Source organism: Mustela nivalis, assembly GCF_964662115.1.
Source record: "Mustela nivalis genome assembly, chromosome: 17".
Taxonomy (NCBI): Eukaryota; Metazoa; Chordata; class Mammalia; order Carnivora; family Mustelidae; genus Mustela; species Mustela nivalis.
Window position 1 is genome coordinate 5,566,106 of NC_139036.1, and position 20,469 is coordinate 5,586,574.

At 51.0% G+C, this 20,469-nt stretch overlaps 1 protein-coding gene and 1 long non-coding RNA gene across 2 annotated transcripts; one reads left to right on the top strand and one right to left on the bottom strand.

Annotated features, from left to right (window-relative positions):
- Positions 1-1,858: 1,858 nt before the first annotated feature.
- Positions 1,859-18,106, bottom strand: DHRS7C (dehydrogenase/reductase 7C). The gene is made up of 7 exons (XM_082707578.1): positions 17,891-18,106; positions 17,507-17,666; positions 9,304-9,416; positions 7,549-7,759; positions 5,795-5,887; positions 2,915-3,070; positions 1,859-2,119 (listed from the first exon to the last, which is right to left on the bottom strand). The coding sequence occupies exons 2-7, from the start codon at positions 17,658-17,660 to the stop codon at positions 1,911-1,913; spliced, it is 936 nt and encodes a 311-aa protein (XP_082563704.1). The 5' UTR covers positions 17,661-17,666; positions 17,891-18,106; the 3' UTR covers positions 1,859-1,910.
- On the top strand, positions 3,371-15,339 carry LOC309851819. Its single transcript, XR_014304946.1, has 3 exons — positions 3,371-3,437; positions 13,536-13,580; positions 14,643-15,339. It is a non-coding gene; the product is annotated as an uncharacterized lncRNA (long non-coding RNA).
- Positions 18,107-20,469: the final 2,363 nt, after the last annotated feature.

Here is a 20,469-nt window from a genome sequence, read left to right on the forward strand (position 1 = left end):
GTAGCTCTAGCGTTCCAGTCTGTTTTGGTCATCATGTGTCATTCTTCTTGTGTGTCTGCACACGGCTCTCATAAGGATGACTGTCTCATTGAATTAGGGGTGCGCCCTACCCCAGTGTGACCTCATGTTAACCCTCACATTTGGAAGGGACTAGGGCTGGGGGGATTAGGGGTCCTGTGGCATCACTCTGTGGTCTGGGATGGTCTCTGGCTTCCATGACTCTGAATCAGTCCCGTCCCGTAACCCACCCTGAGCTGTCCCAGTTCTGCCCTGAGTATCTCACAGAGCACGGTCACCCTGAATTTCCTCATCTGTGGACTTGTCAGCCGTGCCAGTGACTCAAGGTTCCTGAAGTCCAAACACGTTCACAGAGGGGGAATGCTCATCAGAGACTGGGAACTGCCTGGAAATTTGCGGGATTACACCTGTGCTGTGCGGGGTGACCACGGAGAGAGAGGTGGATGTAGAATCAGCTTGGAGCCACAGTGACATCTGGTGGTCACTCCACATACTGCAGCCAGTGGGCAGGGGGACATCGGGGCAGACCCACGGACACGGGAGGTCCTTCCTGCTGCCTCGTTCTCCATATGGCTTCTATGGGGGAGTCCCAGGGTCGGAGGTCTGACCCCCGCCCCCCACTTTGGAGTCCTTGTGGCTCCAGTTCATCCTGTCCTGAAGCTAATCTCTGCCCGCTACTCAGCGGACCCTCCTAAATTCTTGTGACCCAAGCCACATCCTGACATCAGCCTTAACCTTGGGGCTTGGCGGGGGGGAATCTGCAGTGATCACATGACCCTGGGCATTTCGCTGCTTAGATTCAGTTTTGTACACGTGCATATGCATGCAGTATATATTTCGATTTTGTAAGCGGCTTGGGTCCGGGGGTGGGACATTTGAGCCCTCTTTCATTTATGCATATTGGAAAAGTTTACCTCAGCAGTTATGGTATTAGTGCAAAAAAACCCCGTTCCCTACGCTTTACAAGATCCCAAGAATCATGAGCTGCTTTGTGTACGAGAAACTACCCTCAGCGGGATGCCCATCAGCAACAAGAAGGGCGGTGTTAAAGGGCGGAGTTTGGCTTTGAATACGCACCAGAAGGCTGGAGTGAGGTAGATATCCGCCCCCCACCCCACCCGGGGCCACCTTAGTATCAGCTGAGAAACGTTTTCCCTCTTCGGACCCTTTAGTTCCAGGGAAGAGGGGGATTCTGATTGTGCCGTGGACCTGGGAGCCTCCAATCACGTGCGGCTGTTTTAATTCACATTCTTGCCGGGGCCATAAAACTCAGAATTCCGCTTCGCTGGCGCACAGACCCCATTTCCAGTGGTCAGCGGCCACCTGTGGCTCGTGGCTGCCACCTTGGACAATGCAGATGGTAGAGTATCTCCACCGTTCCGGAAAGTTCTGTTTGGCAGTGCAGCCCTGAAGGGTTGCCAAGTCCTGCTTCTCTTGTTGGAGGTGGACATGGGCAAGTCAGTCTTACATAAGCTGGAGGTGGTTTTCTAAGTTCCTGAGCAGCTGTTGGTCCCAGTGCGTGTGTGTGTCCCGTGCATGCATATGTGCATGTGCCCATGCGTGTGTGTCTGCATGATTGCGTGCCTGTCTCTGTGGAGGTCAGACCCATTATGGTTCCTGATTTTCTTCTGCTCAGTGTCACCCTACAGAGTAGGGAAGCTTCTGGAGGTGTGCGCTGGGAATGCTGAGTGGGAAAGACCCAGAGACCCTGCAGAGACTGGGCTGGTGTCCAGGCCACGTTCACAGGGGTGGAGAACATCTCTGGAAGGCAGGTGTAGGTTAGGGATGTGTTGTAGGCTTGTGTTGGGCCCCCGTGTGGAGAAGACAGAGGACCAGCACCTTGCCAGGAAAGCCTTTATTCCCAGTGAGGTGACCCATCTGGCCCCCAGCAGTTAGCTCTCCTCTGGGACACTGAGTTTCTCCTTCACCCCACAGGCCACCACGGCGAAAAATAATTCTGGGAAGAAGGTGCGGAGGTACACGGCGGCCTTGGGGATGGGGTTGGCCATGAAGACCTCCTGTTTCTTCCGTCTCACGGTACGCATCACCTCCTCTGCAACGTCCACAGGATGCACCCCGTAGGTCAGCTTCCTGAAAAAGACTAACAGCCCCCAGGAGGGGTGGCGGTTACAACCTCTAGGCACCCAAACAGAGAGATGGGGCCGGGGCTGGGCCTGGAGTTATGGGCTGGGACCACCTGCCCACATCTTGGGTTCTCTTGGTTCCCTAGACTAGGCAGAGCCTTGGGTAGGGTGAAGCAGCTCCCTCCCTGTTCAGAACATTCTAGAAGAGCAGTAATTAGACTGCATTTAAAGAGCGCTTGCTGTTTGCTGGTTGCTGTCATAAAGCCTCTCTGAGCCGGAACCTTCATTCTTCCCAATGCCTGGGCACGGCCGGTACTACCATCATTCCTCATTTTCTAAAGGGGAAACTGAGGCACAGACATCAAAGGGATTGCCTGTGTTCGAACGCCGAGTGTACAACAGAGGCAAGCTCCAAGTGCAGGCCGTCCCGTGCCAGACTTTCAGCCTCGGCTCTATGTAGCCTCCCAGGGAAGGGACGATGAGGGGGTGGGGAAGATAGAAAGGTCCTGAAGACCAAATCTGGCTGTTCTGCATGGGAAACTGAGGCCTCCGGGGATGCAGGCCCATGGCCAAGGTCAGAGAGCCTGTGAGTGATGGAGCCTAGCCAGGGCCTTGGTCTGCTGCTTGTGGGTTAGGATTCTGTCTACCTGGTTGGTGCCTTGAGACTAAAATTTGGGGGGGCCCCCTACCCTCTGTTAGCCGGGTGTGGGGCTCCACCAAGCCCCCAGTCTCGGGCTTCGGGAACATGCCTCCAGGCCCAGTGACACCAGGCTGCACCCTCCCAGGCCTCCAGATTCCCTCGGAAAGCTCACATTTCCAGATGGAGGCATCCCAGTTTCCCTGGCCCGGATCAACGCGGTAGGACCGGATGAAAGTGGGGCTCACGGTGCTGACGACAACATCGTATTCCTCCACTTCGGCTCGGAGACAGTCGAAGAAGCCTAGTGCGGCGTGCTTGGAGGCAGCGTCTGGAAGAGAAACCAGCCAGGGTGGGTGCGGTGGGGGGGCAGGGGTAGGCCGGCCCTGCTCCCCGGCGAGAGTGTGGACCACAGAGGCCGACAGGCACGTTCCCACATCTCAGCTGACAAGGACCCACATGTCACCCAGCCCTGCCCCGCCCCGCACAGATGGAGACAGAGAGCCCTCCGGGAGTGGTGCACAGAGGCAGAGCTGGGATCCAATCCCGCTTAAACACCTGTCCGCTAGAGGACCTCCGGCAAAGCGCTTTCCCTGTCTGAGGATCGGTTTTCCTATCTATAAAATGGAGACAATATCCCCATTGGTGAGTGATGGTGAAGATGGAAAGAGGAAATGTGTCCGGGACACCTGGCCCAGGTATGAATCCCCAATTCCCTCCCGCTAAGGTTGGTACCAAGTGATTCCCTCCCGGTAAGGCCGGTACCAGCGGGCGGCCCCTGGGAGCCCAGAGCAGGTCTCCCCTCCCACTGCCCAGCCCTTTTCCTCCGAGGTCCTGTCCGCCTGAGCTACTCTCACTGAATCCACAGCAAATGGACGAGGCCGTGGGTTGGGTAAACAAGAACCTTTCCAGAAATATCACAAGAGCAGAGGGGACACTTCTCAAAGCCTTGGGAGCTTAGAGCCACCTCTGGGGTCTGATGAATCTCAGCTTCCCATTCCGGGAGTGTCAGCTGGAGGCTGAATGAGGCTGGGAGTGGGGGTCCTGTGGTCTCTGCCATCACACGGACCCCTGCCGGCAGACCCAGCCCCCTCCGAGGCCGTCCTAGTGGGGAGTGGGGCGCGTGCTTCCCAGACAGCCCTCGCCAGCCGTCGGCCCCTCACCACGCGGGGTTAAGAACACAGGGGTGCGGGGTCCTGGGACCTTGCCCAGAAGACAAGGACAGGGACAAGACAGCTTCTCAGAGCTACGTGAGGATCTGGCAAGGTGGGACCACCCCTGGGGAGCCTCTTGGAGGAGGGGCCACTCGGTTTGCAGCAGGGACCCCAGTAAAAACACGTACAGAAGGCAACAGGGGCAGCCCCGGGGGAGAGAAGGGAAGGTGGTGCCAGACCTTTTGTTGCTCAGGAAGCTGGAAAGCCTGATTTTTACTGAAACGTCCTTGTATTTAAATAATGAAATACTGAACAGTTCCGCACCTCATTGCAATGCCTGGGTTTCTGCCGGCCGCCCCGACTCGCTGACACCAGCTGGGTGTCCGGCCACTTCGGTCTGCGTGGTCTACCTGCAGATGAGGTCAGAGCCCTCGGGCTAAGGGCCCAGTCCCAGGATGGCTCCTGTCCCCGCCTAGTTCAGGCCAGTCACAAGCCCCCCCTCCCCTTGTCTTCTGTGCTTCCTACTGAGTCGCTGGGAGATGGAAGTTTCCAACAACCCCTTGCTTGAGACCAGTTCATCTGCCCGAGCGGCTCACAGAATTTGGGGGAAAGTTTTACTCAGTAGATGGTCAGTTTCTTACAAAAGGACAGAACTCAGGAACAGCCAGATGGCAGACAGGCGGGGTGGGGGGGCTGGGGTGTGGGAGAAGGTGCTCAGAGCTCCCAGATCCTTTCCAGGCACCTCCCTCTCCCCCGAATCTCCCTATGTTCAACCTGGAAGCCCCCTCAAGCCCCCCGTTTTGGGATTTTACGGCAGCTCCATTATAGGCACGAAGGGTTAAATCAAGCCTGGGGTGACAGAACTCAATCTCCAGCCCCCTAATTACACAGGCGGTTGGCCCCTCAGGCAAGCAGTCCCCCTCCTTAGGCGACATCCGACATCGTCTCACATGACAAAAGACACTCTGATCACTCTTATCGCTTAGGAAATGCAAGGGTTTTAGGAGCTCTGGGCCAGAAATGGGACCAAGACCAAATATAGATTTCTTCCAAACCACTCTAGGACAATACTTAATGGGTAATTAAAAAGAAGTTGTGGGCGGAGGGGGGTGTGTGTGCCTGGTGGCTCAGTTGGTTAAGCATCTGATTTCTGGTTTCCGCTCAGGTCATGGTCTTGGGGTCCCGAAATCAAGCCCACCCTGGGCTCCTCGCTCAGTGGGGAATCTATTTGGGATTCTCTCTCTCCCCTCTGCCCCTCCCCGCAACCCCACTCACACTCACGTGTGCTCTCTCTCTCTCTCTCTAAAAATAAGAGAAGAAATATATAAGGTACGCACCCTGCCCTCCCACAGACTACCTCATGGTAGGAGGGTAGCTCCCCAGCGGGGTCCCAAGATCATCTGTGGAGAAATCTCTCTCCTCTTTGGACTTTCCTAAAGGACTCCTGCCTCTGGGGCTTCTCTGCACCCCTCCTGCAAATCTGCATTTCTCATTCTCCCCTTCCTCCTTCCCCCTGAAGCTTCCATCCGTCTACCACTGTGTGATGGGCGCCCGTCTCCTCCTTCTGGGTTGTAACCCGTCCTGTCCTTCAAAGACATCTTTATGGAGAACGGGGGTTTGCACGGGGGCTGTGTGCCCAGGCCAGGAGGCAGGGACGGTGTTCAGCCAGGGCCGGCCCTGTCCCCCTTGGGGGATGTGAGCCTCTGGGGGAGAGGTCACCTCTCTGGTCACCTCCAAGTCATGGGTGCTCAGAAACGGGAATAGAAGGGATGAAAGAAAAACCATTAGACTGTTTCACCTCCGGACGCCCCCTCCCTTAGAGCCACGTGCCTAGTGCTAGACAGAACATCCCTTCTACGACATATAGCCTAAGATGAAACATTTCTGTCATAGCAACTTACAAGCTGTGCGGAATGGGATTCCAAGCTTCCCCTGGATGTTATTCACTAACACAATCTGGCCTGTCCTCCGGGAGATCATGTCGGGAAGCAGGGCTGGAAAGCACAGGACAGAGTCACGGTTACACATGGGAGACCGAGGCAGGCAGGCCCCTCCCCCAGATCCCCTTCCTTCCACAGGGCCCCTCTACCTCCCTGGTGATTCGATGACAGCAGGACCCTGGGCAGGAGCCTGGACATCACTGATTGCACTGATCCCGTGTTTCCTAAGAGTGGGCTGGGCTCGGCCGCTCATTTCTGGGTGGTTTTCAGTGACCGGCCCACATGCAGATCTCCGTGGGCAGAAAGGTCACAGGTCATCCCATTTCGATCCCCCGCAATCCTACCATGTCTGGAACACCTCTCTAAATCTTTTAACAGAGAGCCCTGTGCCTTGGAAGAACCTGCTACTTGGTTCTGTTTTCAGAGTTCTTCTGTTTATTGAGAGGGAAGGGGGCTCTTAATTTATGGTGATATTCTAAAGATTCCCCTGCAAATGAACTCATGTGAAAATGCAGAAGTTTAGAGACAGAGAGATCGCAGTGCAGGTGGAATGGGGAGATGGCAACAAAACAAAACAAAACGAAACAAAAAATCCCACAAAAACAAAAACAAAAAAACAAAACACCAAAAACCCCACCAAAAGATGGCTTTCCGAATGGCACTGACACTGAGCCTGGCGTGCTGCAGATGGGCAAGCCCAGAGCTAGTGACTGGACTCAGGTCTCTTAGTACGTTAGAGGCCCAACCAGGGAGATGAGCCAGGCCTGGCTCCCCCGACCCCCTCCACTCCCTGTGTCCCTCAGTTCCATGCCGGGGAACCCTGAACCCTCAGAGGCCTGGCCCAGAACCCTCAGAGGGACCGGACCGGAAGAAACCGTTATCTCTGGGGCCTCGTTTCAGAAGCTCGGAAAAGTGATCTTTCTACTTGAGATAACTCTCCTTTCCTCTGTGCCGGTGCCCCAAACTCCATTATCATGCAGAAGGCAGCTCTAAGATCACACTGCCTCAATCCCATGTTCTAAACTCAGAAATTCTCCATGCATGTAGCCTCCCTGTTGGGGTCCTGCCTTGATAACCTTTGTGGGGGATGGTGATTCAATTCTTGGTTCTATTCCATGTCAAGTCCAGCCCCAACCCCTATGTTCCAGAGCTGCATTTGAACTTGGCAGGGAGCTCCACAGAAGAGTGGATATTTTACCCTTGAAAGGGGTTCTGCCCTCCCTGTTTCTGCAAAGGGGCTGACACGACGCTGGGTCTCTTGCAGTTTGGGGATAAACCCTTTCCTTCTTTATTTCTGAGGCCAGACACTCTACCCTTGACCAACTGATACTGGTAGGAACAGATCAAGGGTAAGGTCGATATATCAAAATATATAGCAAGACATGGACATGAATGAGAAGGGGAGTGTCGGAGGCAGGCCCCTGGCCAGGGTGGCCTCCGCCATTAAAAGATGGCGCCTGGCGAGAAAGGGCAGGGATTGGGTGGGGAGAGGGATTTCCCAGAGAGGGAGGTTGGAATATACTAGTGAGATACTTCCAAAATCCCTTTTCTTTTAGCAACATTTATAGCCAGAATCTGAAAGCCTTCACCAACTAAGTAGGGATTTTTCTGAGGGGGAGTGGAGAACTCCATCCAGAATTGGAGACTCTATGTAACAGAGCCCTCTCTAGCAGCCGGTGGCCCAGAAATCGGTGGGAAGGTCAAACTCACGAGACCTTTGGTCAGTGTGATGGGCCCAAAGTAATTGGCGTCCATGATCTTCTTGTCGAGCTCCAGAGAAATCTTATGGGCAGGCCCCTTGATCTTCATGCTGGCGTTGTTGATGAGGATGTCCACGCAGCCGTAGCAGTCTAGGACCTCTTTGGCCACGTCCTGGACACAGCTGATGTCTGAGAGGTCCAAGAGGACCAGCTTTGGGGTGAATGTCTGCTGAGCCAATGAGAGAGTCAAGACAGGTTGGGAAGACCTCCCTCTGGCAGACCCTAGGGCCCTCGAGCTGAGAGCCACCCCTTTGGAATTTCAAAGCTTACGGAACGACTACAAAATAAAAAATGGAAGGAAAGAGCAGAAACGTCTCTGGGAGGAAGGAAGCTGATGGAGAATCCATTCGTGGGTACCCTTGCTACACCACCAGCAATCCAAACATGCAAAAATGCAGTAAGAAGTATGAACTGTTGGCCAAAGGGACCAGAACTGATAAATCCAAATGAACATCACCCTTTACAGAGGGAGGCAGAGCAAGGATGCCAGTGGAGACGCCATTATAATATATATGAGCTCCTTTCTGCAAATGGGTTTCCAGATCAGCTTAGGAGCCCCAGGAGACTCCATCACCATGCTCTGCAGCCGCATTTTGTTCTTGACCAAACTGGTACACTCCACACAGTATTTTTGGGGCACCATCTACGTGCCAGGTATTGCGTTCGGCCCTAGACACTCAATTGCCATTGAGGCTCCTCATGGTCTAGAGCAGGGAACAGGTTGGAAAACGGATGCTACCATGGGATAAATGTAATCCCAGCATTTGACAAACATTAGTCCCGACGAGGGGGTTCCCGGGTCAGATTTTTTTGGGAAACAGATTATTATATGCCCTGCTTGGGGATACACAATGCACATTCGCCTATCAAAGGCTCTGAAAAGTCCTGCAGGAAAGGATGCACCAGACAAGCTTGACTTTACTCTGCATTTCCCACACAGTTGACCTCAGAGCCTCCTTTTATCTCAAGACCTGATAACATGCCCCAAAACAGAACTTGAATTCTGTGTTGTCTCGTTTGTTCCCTCCCCTCAAATACCGGACTTTGCTGTGAATTATTTTTGCTGTTTCCAAAAAGCAATTCAATATCAGGGCCAAATTGAACCATACCAAACCAAACTGCGAAGACAGCTCTGAAGGCAATTCTCTCAGCAGTGCTCCAGAAACGCTTGGAAACCTTCAACCTCCCAGAAAGTGCTCACCTCCCAGTGGCTTCGTGAAAAGTAACTTCACTTCCCCGACTTCTTGGAAGGAAATATCCTTTGAGGCATTATTTTATTTTAAAGATTTTATTTTTATGTAATCTGTACACCCAACGTGGGGCTCGAATTCACGAGCCCGAGACCAAGAGTCGCACGCTCCACCGACTGAGCCGGCCTGATTTAAAAATCAGCCATAAGCATTTATAATCATGCCCATACCTGTGCCTTCCTAAAGCTTCTGGATCCTCTCTGATTCTGACTTAAATACAATAGGGGGTGGGGAAGGTGAGTTGCCAGAGAACAAATTCTTGGTCTGGAGAATGGTCCAAATGAGCCAATGCTTGTGCCTGGCAGACATGCCTGGGTCGAGATTAGGGAGAGCACGGCCTCCTATTCCCCAAAAGCAGTCACCAGAACTCACCCACCAGGTCCATGAGCTGCTAACGCAGCAGTCAATGAAGGTTACGGGTGCCCAGGAGCTCCCCGAGCAGACTGCCAGAAGGCCTTACCTTGCTGGGGTCAGCCACGCTGATGAGGGCGTCATACAGGATCTCTAGCCTTTCCCAGTTCTTGCCACACAGCACCAGCCTTGCCCCACCAGTGTGGAACACCCGAGCACACTCTGTGGAAGAAGAAGGAAAGAGGGCAGGGTGCACTGTGTGGATGGAGCCACGGACGATGAGCCTCTGTTGTAAGAATTGAAAATTTCGGAGAATTCGAACATCCTATGGCCAGGAGTCCTAGATCATTTCAATCACCCTCCCACCCCAGGACTGGAAATCTTTTTTTGTCATTTCCAGCCTCTGCATGGCTACCTCCAGTGAAGGGGAGCTCAGAGCGGAGACAGCCAGCCCTTCCGTCCTGGGATGGTTCTGATTGTTAAGATGCTCCTCCCTAAGCTGGGCAGAAGGATGCTCCCTTCCTGTCCACCCAGCCCTCTGGGATCAAAGTCCTCCTTATATCTTCATCTAAAGATCCTGGAAAGAGCCATCATGGTTTATTTTAGGACCTAATCCCCCCAGTTTCCCACACATTTTCTCTGTGGCTAGATAGGCCAGTAAGGATTCTTTTTATTTAAAAAGTAAACCTGCCTTGTGTCTAGTTACTTTTATTCCAAAGGAATTCCTGACTCACCCAACATGGGTCCTTCTCAGTTGGGCAAGGGCTGGGTAGACACAAAGTATTTGGGAGGGCACCTGGCTCTTGATCTCAGGGATGTGAGTTCCAGCCCCCATGCTGGGCGTAGAGACTACTTAAAAAAAAAAAAAATAGACACACTGTGTTCTTGTGTAGCAATAATATTTAAGAATAATAAAAGCTAATGTATTTTGAGTGTTTACCTGTTCTACAGACTCAAGAAAGAGAGTTATATATATTAGCTCATTTAATTCCCATGGGAACCACACAAGGCGATGTCTTGGCAGGGGTGGGGGGGCAGTTCTCAGAAGCCGAATCAAAGACAGGGGCTCAGCTTGTCAGGATTTATTGAGGGAATGTTCTTCAGAGAAAATCCACAAGAGAGTAAGGTCTCAGGTAAAGTCTAGCCTCAGTTGGGTCTGAGGAAGGCTCTGGAGTGTAAACCCAATGGCAGAGATGTCCCACTTGGAGGCAAAAGGACCAGCCTTTTTATATGCTTGGGTCTACAGACTGTGTGCTGTCTCCCTCCGGGGCTGGGGCAGAGGCTGTGTAACTCCCAGAGGCAGCAATGTCCACCGGCGGAGGTCAGGGCTGTGAGCCCTGCAGCCCACACTCACAGCACCCCGGGAATAGAGAAACTGGCCTCATACAGGGACCTGGGAAGGCATCACCAACACCTCCCAGGTGTTCAAGACCTATGACTGCCTCATTTTATACCAACCAGCAGAGGGCCTGATGGAGCCAGGATGCGGGGGGATAGCTGGGGAGCCCCGGGTGCCCGCCGGAGGCTGGGTATCCTGAACGCAATGGTTCATAGAGATCTCAAGGCTGTGTGCAGGTGGAGAGAAGGGGGCCCGGCCGGGTTATCAGCGGGCATCATGAGTGGGGGGTTGTGGTATTGGAGGAGAGCAGTTGTGGGGCTGGACCATGTGGTCTCAGCCAGATAGGAGCTGGGTGGAGGATGGATGGAAGGTCCCAGTGAGGTCTAGAAACAGGTGTACTGGGTGAGGCTGAAAGCAGAGAGGAGGGGGGATGTGCGCAGCTCTGCTGATGGAGGGAAACCCCAATCAAGAAATAACAGTGTTAACAATGCTGCCTTGAGTTGCTGGGATCACAGGGAAGGGACGATTTCTCTGAATGTAGGTGCTTTATGGAGAAGGAGGCTGTTCGTGACCATTCTGGATGGACGAACTCAATGAAGACGTCGATCCACCTCCAAGTGAATTTGATGCAATAAATTATAATTCCAACATGTCTTGGAAAGGGATGACAAGATCCTAAACTTTACTTGAATCCTTTGCAAGCCTTATTTGGAATAATAAAGGCCCAAGAAAAGCAAAGAACAGTTTGATGGACAGCAATAGGAATGGACCAATTCTATCAGTTATTAAAGTACATGATAAAGCTACAGAAATTAAAGCAGCCTGTTTGTGGCTTAAGTATGGATAGAAATGTTGATTAAAAATAGAGCCAAGAGGGTGCCTGGGTGGTTCAGTTGGTTAAGCGTCTGCCTTAGCTCAGGTCATGATCCGAGGGTCCTGGGATGGAGTCCCGCATCGGGCTCCCTGCTCAGCGGGGAGCCTGCTTCTCCCTCTCCCTCTGCTCCTCCTCACACTGTGCTTTCTCTCTCTCGTAAATAAAATCTTCAAAAAAAAAAAAAAAAAGAGAGAGAGCCAAGAGGTGCACCTGGGCGGCTCAGTCAGTCAGGTGTCTGCCTTTGGCTCAGGTCATGATCCCAGCATCCTGGGATCAAGCCTGCTTCTTCTTCCCCATGACTGGTGCTTTCTAGCTCTCTCTCTCTCTGTCTCTCAAATAAATAAACTCTTAAAAAAAAAAAATAGAGCCACGAGTCCATAAGAATGTGGTATATTGTAAAGTTAGCATGACAAATCAGCAGGTAAAGAACATGCTATTGAAAAAGTGGTATTTGAAAAATAAAATAAAGCAAAACAAAACAAAACAAAATATAAGCGGTATTTGAACTCCTAGCTAATTATTGGGGAGGAAGTGATACACTAAAATGTGTTAAATAGTTAAATGTTTAGACAGAGTGATACAAGAACTAGAAGAAAGGAGAAATGAATAAATAACCTTGCTTTGGGGAAAGATCTTGTAAGCCTGACCCCAAAGGAAGAAATCATAATGGAAATCATTTATAGACTTTTTCATCCTTAAAAAAAAAAAGACCTTCCCGACAGCAGAAAACAGAAATGAAAATTAAAACCAAGATGAACGGAGGAAACCTATGTACTTTTATTTTTTAAAGATTTTATTTATTTATTTTAAAGAAAAGGAGAGACAGAGTGAGCAGGGGGAGGGGTGGAGGGAGAGAGAATCTCAAGCAGACTCCCCACTGAGCACAGAGCCTGACGCAGGGTTCAGTCTCATGACCCTGAGATCATGACCTGAGTCAAAATCAGGAGGGGGACGCCTCACTGACCGAGCCACCCAGGCGCCCGACGGAGCCTATTTGAAATACGTATGTCAGGAAAGAGCGAATTTATTGAATCTATAAAGAACCGTTATAAATCAGTAAGAAAACCAGATGAGGACCCTAATGAAGAAATGGGCTAGCGAGACGGGTAAGTCATAAGAGAAGCATGAAGAGCTAGTTACTTACAAAAGGTAGCAGTTCCATGCCAAGAATAAAGACATGCAGTTTAAAAGACATGCAGGACACTACTCTTAATCTATCAGGAAATCAAGAACAAAATTGGGAGCAGTCACACATTCTCTGTTGGTGGCAGTGTAAATTGCCACGATCTTTTGGACAAAAAATTGGTCAGAATCCTTAAAACTAAATATACACTTGAGCCCTGTTATTTCATTTATAGGCATTTTGTTCTAAGGAGATAATTAGGAGCATCTGCGTGGACACAGTTATGATGTTGTTTATCTGGGTACTATTGTAACAACAAAGAGTTGGAAATGGTTGTTAATGACCAACATCGCAGGAGGTTGTTGATACATGATGGTATTTGTCGAATATTTTGAAGCCTTTAAAACGGATGTTGCAGAAACTGTTTCCCTGCCATGCACCTGACTGTGTGTGTGTGATTGGATATTAAATTGTACATACACATGTGTAACAGGATTTTAAAAAGGAAAGATTGACCAAAGCACCAAGATCAAACAGATACAAAATTCTGGAGTTAGTTGCCAACCCAAGAGGCACAATTTCTTCCTTTCTTTCCCTCTCTTCCTGCTTTCCTTCCTTCCTTCCTTCCTCTCTCTCTCTCTCTCTCTCTCTCTCTCTCTCTGATTTTGTCAGAGAGAGAGTGCACAAGCAGGGGGAGCGGCAGGCAGAGAGAGAGAAGCAGGCTTCCCACTGAGCAAGGAGCTGGATGCCAGACTCCATCCCAGGACCGTGGGATCATGACCTGAGCTGAAGACAGATGCTTCACTGACTGAGCCACCCAGGTGTCCCCCCAAGAGGCACATTTTCAAAGGAAATCACTAAAACCCTGTTTATGGAGTTCAGTACGCCTTACCCTCCAAATAGGATGCAAAATTGGGCAAGGTAGAGGAGCAAGAGCTTGGACTTTGAGGGAGGATTTGGGAAGAGGACTATGATGTGAGTTTTTGTCCTTTATCTTTGTCCTAGAGAACAGGGAGCAGGGAGCCACAGGGACCATCTGAACAGCGCACTGTAAGTTCCGTGCAATGGGGAACCAGGGGCTGGGTCTGAGTCCACCTGCAATATCTAACATGAGGAGGGGGCCACCAGGTGTGCTCAGAGCAGAGCAGAGGAGGAGGAGGACCCGGCTGCCCCAGGGGCTCTGTCTGCATCCCAAAAAGACCCCGCCCACAAGCACGGTGGGCCAGACCCAAGCCCTGACCAAGCTGCTTGGGAGCTGTTTTGAATTCTGCCCCAGGCTCCGTTAGCAGGGCAGTGGCAGTAGCTAATTGGAACCAACCACAGAGGCTTAACCTGTTGTGGCAGGTGCTGACCTGTGGGAACTCAAGATCCTCGTGAGAGGCCTAGGAGACCACGGAGCGGGCAGAAACCGGAGGAGTCCGGATTTCAAGGCCACTAGATCAAGGGTGTGGGACCTTGCTTGTGATATTGTTAAAATCAACGCCCCTGGGTGGGGCTTGTGCCCCATTAGTGTCCCGTGGGATACGTGGCCAGGTCTGATGTTACCCCACACAGACCCCACTCAGACCCCCTCCTCTGCACCTGCTGGCACTTACGGGGTGTGTGTATTCACGGGGCAGGTCAGTGAACGCACACTCTGCTTTTTGCTCGAGACAACACTTTGGGAGCTACCCTCAGTGATCTCCTTTCTTGTGGCAAGGAATAAACTCTCTTTGCTTGCTATCAACCCTGGCCGGGTCTCATCAAACCAGAGGGCCCCAGAGAAGCATCCGCCCTAATACCAGGGTCCGAGGGAGGGGTGAGAAACTGGAGGGTCCAGGCCTTGCAGAAAGGGTGAGCGGATATTCCCAGGGAGGGGCTGGGGAGGACCCAGACCAGAGGAAGGGTTTTCTCTGCTCTGTGAATCTGAGAGTGGGGTGGGCTGTTCATCTACCCACTCCCCCCTCCAACTCCAGCGAGCCCAGAACACTGCACCCATCACTTGCAGACTACACTTATAAGCATCAGAAAGGAGCAAAGGACACAGGGTGAAGTATTCCCGAGCAGGCGACGTTCTAGTGTGTTTCTTGTTCTTTTTACCTGAAAATCCTTTTTTTTTTTTTATTATATTAGATTTTATAACAGAATTCCCTACAAGAGACTTCATCCCGAAGCTGAAAGCCCGCCCTTCCCCCCCTTCTGCCGTAACTGAGTAGCAGCCATCGGGGGTGGGGGCCACGGGAGGCAGGAGCCCGGTGGTGTGACCGCTGCTGGGGGACAGCAAGGCTGAGCCTTCAGCCTTGACCCTCCCAAATACGTTATTTCCGCCAACGCAGACCCTGGCAGACTCAGGCGCCCTGGGTTTGCTTCTCCATCAGCTCAGCTTACGACCACAACTCAATTTACCCTGTGTCGGTAAGGATAGCACCAAAATGTCCTTTTCATGCAGCAAACATACCAGGACACACATTTCCTTGCCTCGCTGGGGCCACCTCCTGATTTCAGGGAGAGGACAAGGCAAAGGGACAGCCGGGGGGCATCGTAAGAGGCCGATGATTGGGAGGCAAGCCCTCGGTTTCACAAACACTTCAAGTTCAAGTGCGGTGGCTAAGTGCAGACACAGTGGGTACAAAGTGACCCAATCCCTGACACAGCTGAGCTGGGTGGGCTTGGGGCAACGGTCCGATGTCCTGATCATGATCTGATTTCCCTGGGCAACAGCTTGGCATTGCTTCCTTACAACTTTCCAGCACTACCCTCCCTGGGTCTGGGCAGGTTCCAGGGGACGGCACGGGGTGTGCCGCGGGCCGGGCCTGGCCTGTGTCGTCGGCGCCGTGCCCCTCACTTTTTTTCTTGCCTGGGACCTCAGGAAGGGAGCCGCGTCCACCTATAATTGCTGCGGTCAGCTATATGCTCTGGCGAGGTGTTTATTTAAGGACACACACACACCCAGCTTCTCGGATTGCTTCTAAATATTTGGACTTGCTTTTTTTCTGCTTTGCATTCCTTTCTGGGGTGGGTCCATAGGACACGTTATTCATGACACGGAGGAGACCGCGTTCCTCTGAAGATGCCGCGTTGCCCCTGGGATGGGTTCCCGCGTACCCAATTTGTACAGTGCATTACCATAACTGAAGGAGACTTCAAGCATAAGTTAAAGAGGCTAGCAAGACAATTATGTGCCTCTCAGCGGTAGATAGAACAGCACTAGCTAGTAACCCAGGAAATCGGGAGCGTACGGGACAGAGCTGCCTTCTCAACCGGCAGGATCCGATCGACGCTTTGTGGGACATTCGACCCAAAGACGGTAGGATGCTCACCCTTTCCGGGAACCTACAGATGGTTCACCGAGACGGGCTATAGCCGGAACAAGCTTCCACAAATTTCAAAGAAATCATAGAGAATGTGTTCTCTGATCATATTGGACTCTGGCCACAAATCAACAAATCAAATATACAACCACATACTTAAGTGTCTTTCCCTCCGAAGATGGTTGCTTTTAAAGGCATTTATTAAATAAGCTGTGTTGTTTGTTTGTTTGTTTTGAGTGCTTACTCTATGCCAGGCTCTTGCTTTTGAGCCCTGGGTCTAAGGATCCAAGAGGTCCTCCTTGGGAACTGCTTCTGGGACCCATGATGGGCCCCACAGGGAACCGGTTTATCTGCCTCGTGCTTTATTTTCTCATGTCCCTCCGCGAGCCTGAGTTCACCACCTGCTGAAAGAATATGTATCGGCTCCCCTTGGGAGGCCCAAGGGAAGGAAGTTCTTAGAAAATTCCCAGACGGGGCGCCTGGGTGGCTCAGTGGGTTAAGCCGCTGCCTTCGGCTGGGGTCATGATCTCGGGGTCCTGGGATCCAGTCCCGCATCGGGCTCTCTGCTCAGCAGGGAGTCTGCTTCCTCCTCTCTCTCTCTCTCTGCCTGCCTCTCTGCCTGCTTGTGATCTCTCTCTGTCTAATAAATAAATAAATAAATCTTAAAAAAAAAAAAAATTCCCAGACAAGAGGTTTTGAACGTTCCCATGATGGCAGCCCCATGGGAATAGGCACCGCGGGGTGGGGGGGATGCTCTTTGGAAGGGGCGATGCCCATCTTAAAGCACGGCACGGTAATGGGCTCCGTGGAGGCTTGTTGAGCGATTTAATGAACACTGGGCCATGTGGGTTCTATGTTTGACGGAACATAACAACAAGAGCAAAAAGTACCCCCAGATTACCATGCGCGGGTGCCACCCCCATTGTTAGGAGAGAGTCAGAATGTCAGAATCTTACAGACCTAAGCCAGCAGCAGAAAGGCCCCCCGAGACCATCCAATTCAGGGTCACAGACATACGTGCCCTTAAGAACAGGAGGTAGATGGTTGAGCTAATTAGGCTGAGTGTGGTACGCTAGGGCTGAGTGGGGTATATGGCAAGCAAGAGCACACATTTCGGCCTAATACGTTCATTATCGTTATTACGTTATGGACACTTGAGGGGTTCAACATGCTTTCCAACTATCCATTCATTCCTTCGTTCATTCATTCCCCAACAACATCGTGAGGTAGAGACAATCAGTATCTTCACTTTCCTAGACGGGAAATCCAAAGCAGACCAGAGCAGTCACCAGCTGGTAAGCGATGGAACCCAGAATTCAACCCAGAGCCCAAGTCTGGGCTCATAGTTGGTACGTCTCCCCAACGAAGGACTTTGCATTTCAAAATTTCTGCAACCCCATGAAGGCAAAAACAAATCACATCTGTAGACCCAATTTGGCCCCGACGCTCTGTGAGTTTGCAAACCCAGCTCTCCCAATCCCCTCATTTCTCCCGCGTGGGAGATGCAGCGCCCCCACCCCTGCCCCTAGAAAGGACACTTGCTGGCTAATGACAGACACTGGGAAAGGACACAGCATCCATCTCCCTCCCACCTAGCAGGTCAACTGCACGCCGTCCCGCCACCTCTCGTCCCTAAGGTCGGGAGTGTGCACGGGGCGGGGGCGGGGGGGTGCAAAGCTGGCTTACCTTTGCCCAGTCCTGAAATGGCATCAGTGATCACCACCACTTTGTTCTGCACGGCTGACTTTGACCACAGCCGGGACACCTCTTGGTAGATGAACAGAAGACCGCTGATTCCCAGAAGCAGCAGAGGCAGCATGAGCACGGCTGTGACTCCCATCTTGTTCTGGGGGGAAACGGAGGGGAAAGGACTTGGCTTTGCAAAGAGACTCTGAAGAGGACACCTGGTGCCGAGGGAGGCCCCAGGCTGCAGGGTGCGTTCACAGTGCACCCGTGTGTGTCTTCTCCAGGGAGCGAGGCTCTGTGCGAGCTCCCGGAGGGCTGCCTCTGGGCTAAACACCCAGAGAGCGTGCTAATCCCTGAATATTCATTGAATAGGAAATTACTCACGGTGTGTCCAAAAGCAAATGGAATCCCGGGCCTGCCCTCCCAGAGGTTAGTGACAAATTTAATTAAAATGGGTCTGCATTTTTGGAAGGAAATTCATGTGTTAAGGCCACTCGCTCGGGCCCTAATGACTATTTATAACTCTCAGCACACTGAAGGGCTTTTCAAGGTAAATATAGTGTCTGTTCTGATATTCAGGGACACATGCTGGTCGGGTCCGATTTCAGAGTTCTTGCCAGGAATTTTAAAGCTCGCCGGAGTGCCTGATGATTGGAGGTTTCCTTTGCAGTTCGGGGCTGGGCCTTAGGGATCAGGACCCAGGATTGTCATTGCAAACATCCCAGCCCTCTTGTCCTATAATCCTTTATCAAGAGGCTTCCAGGTAGCTCAGACCAGAGCGGCTGCAAGCCCTCTGGCCTTCCCTTTCTGGCTGGGGACCAAAACCACAGAAAAATGGTTAAGCAGAACGGAGCTTGCTAAGACTGAATCGCTGGGAAGTGAGCCATGAGCAGAGTTTGGGGGTGTTTCTCCTTAAACTGTTTCACTTCCCTGGGCCTTAGCTTCCTCATCTATAAAATGGGTGTAGCAATCTCATCCTTCAGGTGTCTTGGCAGGACAGACAAAGATACCATGTATTAACCCAGCACAGACACAGCTCCCAAGAGGATAACTATTGTCCTCTTGAATAATTAAGACACTAAGAATTTGGAGCACCTGGATGGCTGTGTCGGTGGATCATGCAACTCTTTTTTTTTTTTTTTAAAGATTTTATTTATTTATTTGACACAGAGAGATCACAAGTAGGCAGAGACGCAGGCAGAGGGGGGGGGGGAAGCAGGCTCCCTGCTGAGCAGAGAGCCTGATGCAGGACTCGATCCCAGGACCCTGAGATCATGACCTGAGCCGAAGGCAGCGGCTTAACCCACTGAGCCACCCAGGCGCCCGGATCATGCAACTCTTGATCTTGGGGTTGTGGGTTTGAGCCCCACGTGGTGCAGAGACATAACTTACGCATAAAATACTAAAAAAAAAAATAATAAAGAACACCAAGAATTTATCTCAAATGCTAAATTTTTATTTACATAATGGAATGCTATAGGATTAGAAATAAAGACACATAAAAAACTAAAAGCCTCTTCAAGGGTTCTGACTGCCAGAAACAGGAAGACCAATCACAATGATGTCCTCCTGTGTATTGGGCTGAGCTGGAAGAGGGGCAAGGAGCAGTACCCCAGGGGTAGGAGTGAGGAAATGGTATTTCTTCCTTAGAAATTAGGATGTCCGGAGACGTTAAAGAAAACCCAACTTTTTATTGGTATAAAAGAGACATACAGAAATGTGCACATAGGCATATGTGATATAAGTGTGGCTCTTTCTGGATCTTCCTGAACTGAACATACCCTCTAACCGGTACCCAGATCAAGAAACAGAGCGTTGTCGATCTGTCCCCCCTGTCCCCCAGCATGTCCCTTTCCAGCCCCCGAGGAGTGACTTACTTTCTAGCTTTGAAAAACATATATTAGTTTTACCTGTGATTTTTAAAGCTTTTTATTTAAGTAGAGTCACAAAGTTGCTACTGTTTTGCTGACCGTGATGTTTGCATCCATATTGTTGTGTGAGGCTGGAGATCGCTCCTTTCCATTGTGTGGCCATACCTCACATTTTTTTTTTTAATTTATTTATTTATTTGAGAGAAAGGGTGCGTGCAAGCAAGAGGGGTAAAGGACGAGGGAGAGAGAGTCTCAAGCAGATTCCGAGCTGAGCTCAGATCCCAGGACCCCGAGATCATGACCTGAGCCAAAAGCAAGAGTGGAACAATTGAACCACTGCACCCCCCCGGGGCCCCCTGATACCGCACATTTTTAATTCATTCTGCTGAAAATGACGCTTGAGATGGAGGTATTTCTTTTGTAATTTTTTATATACATATATTTTTATCCCCAGGGGTACAGGTCTGTGAATCGCCAGGTTTACACACTTCACAGCACTCACCAAAGCACATACCCTCTCCAATGTCCATAATCCCACCCCCCTTCTCCCAACCCCCCTCCCCCCAGCAACCCTCAGTTTGTTTTGTGAGATTAAGAGTCACTTAGGGTTTGTCTCCCTCCCCATCCCATCTTGTTTCATTGATTCTTCTCCTACCCCCTTAAGCCCCCATGTTGCATCTCCACTTCCTCATATCAGGGAGATCACATGATAGTTGTCTTTCCCCGCTTGACTTATTATGCTAAGCATGATACGCTCTAGTTGAGATGGAGGTATTTTTTTTTTTTCTCTTTAAAAAGTTTATATGAATATCCAGTCAAAACCAACAGGGTAGCTCCCTTGAAATGTTATCTATACGAATTTCCAAGTAGACCACAGGACTGTACTGTCTTGGAATGTCCTCAGAAGGCTCTGTCATTGAGGTATTTTTAAATGAAACTATTCATTAAAATTTGGGATGGGGAAACTTCCAATGAACATTTTTTTCTCTTAGCAGAACAGCGTGCATTGGGAAGCTGGAAATCCTAATCACGGTATAATGTCTACCTGCCAGTGTTGGCTTGGTCAACAAAGACGTTCTTTGGTTATCTCAT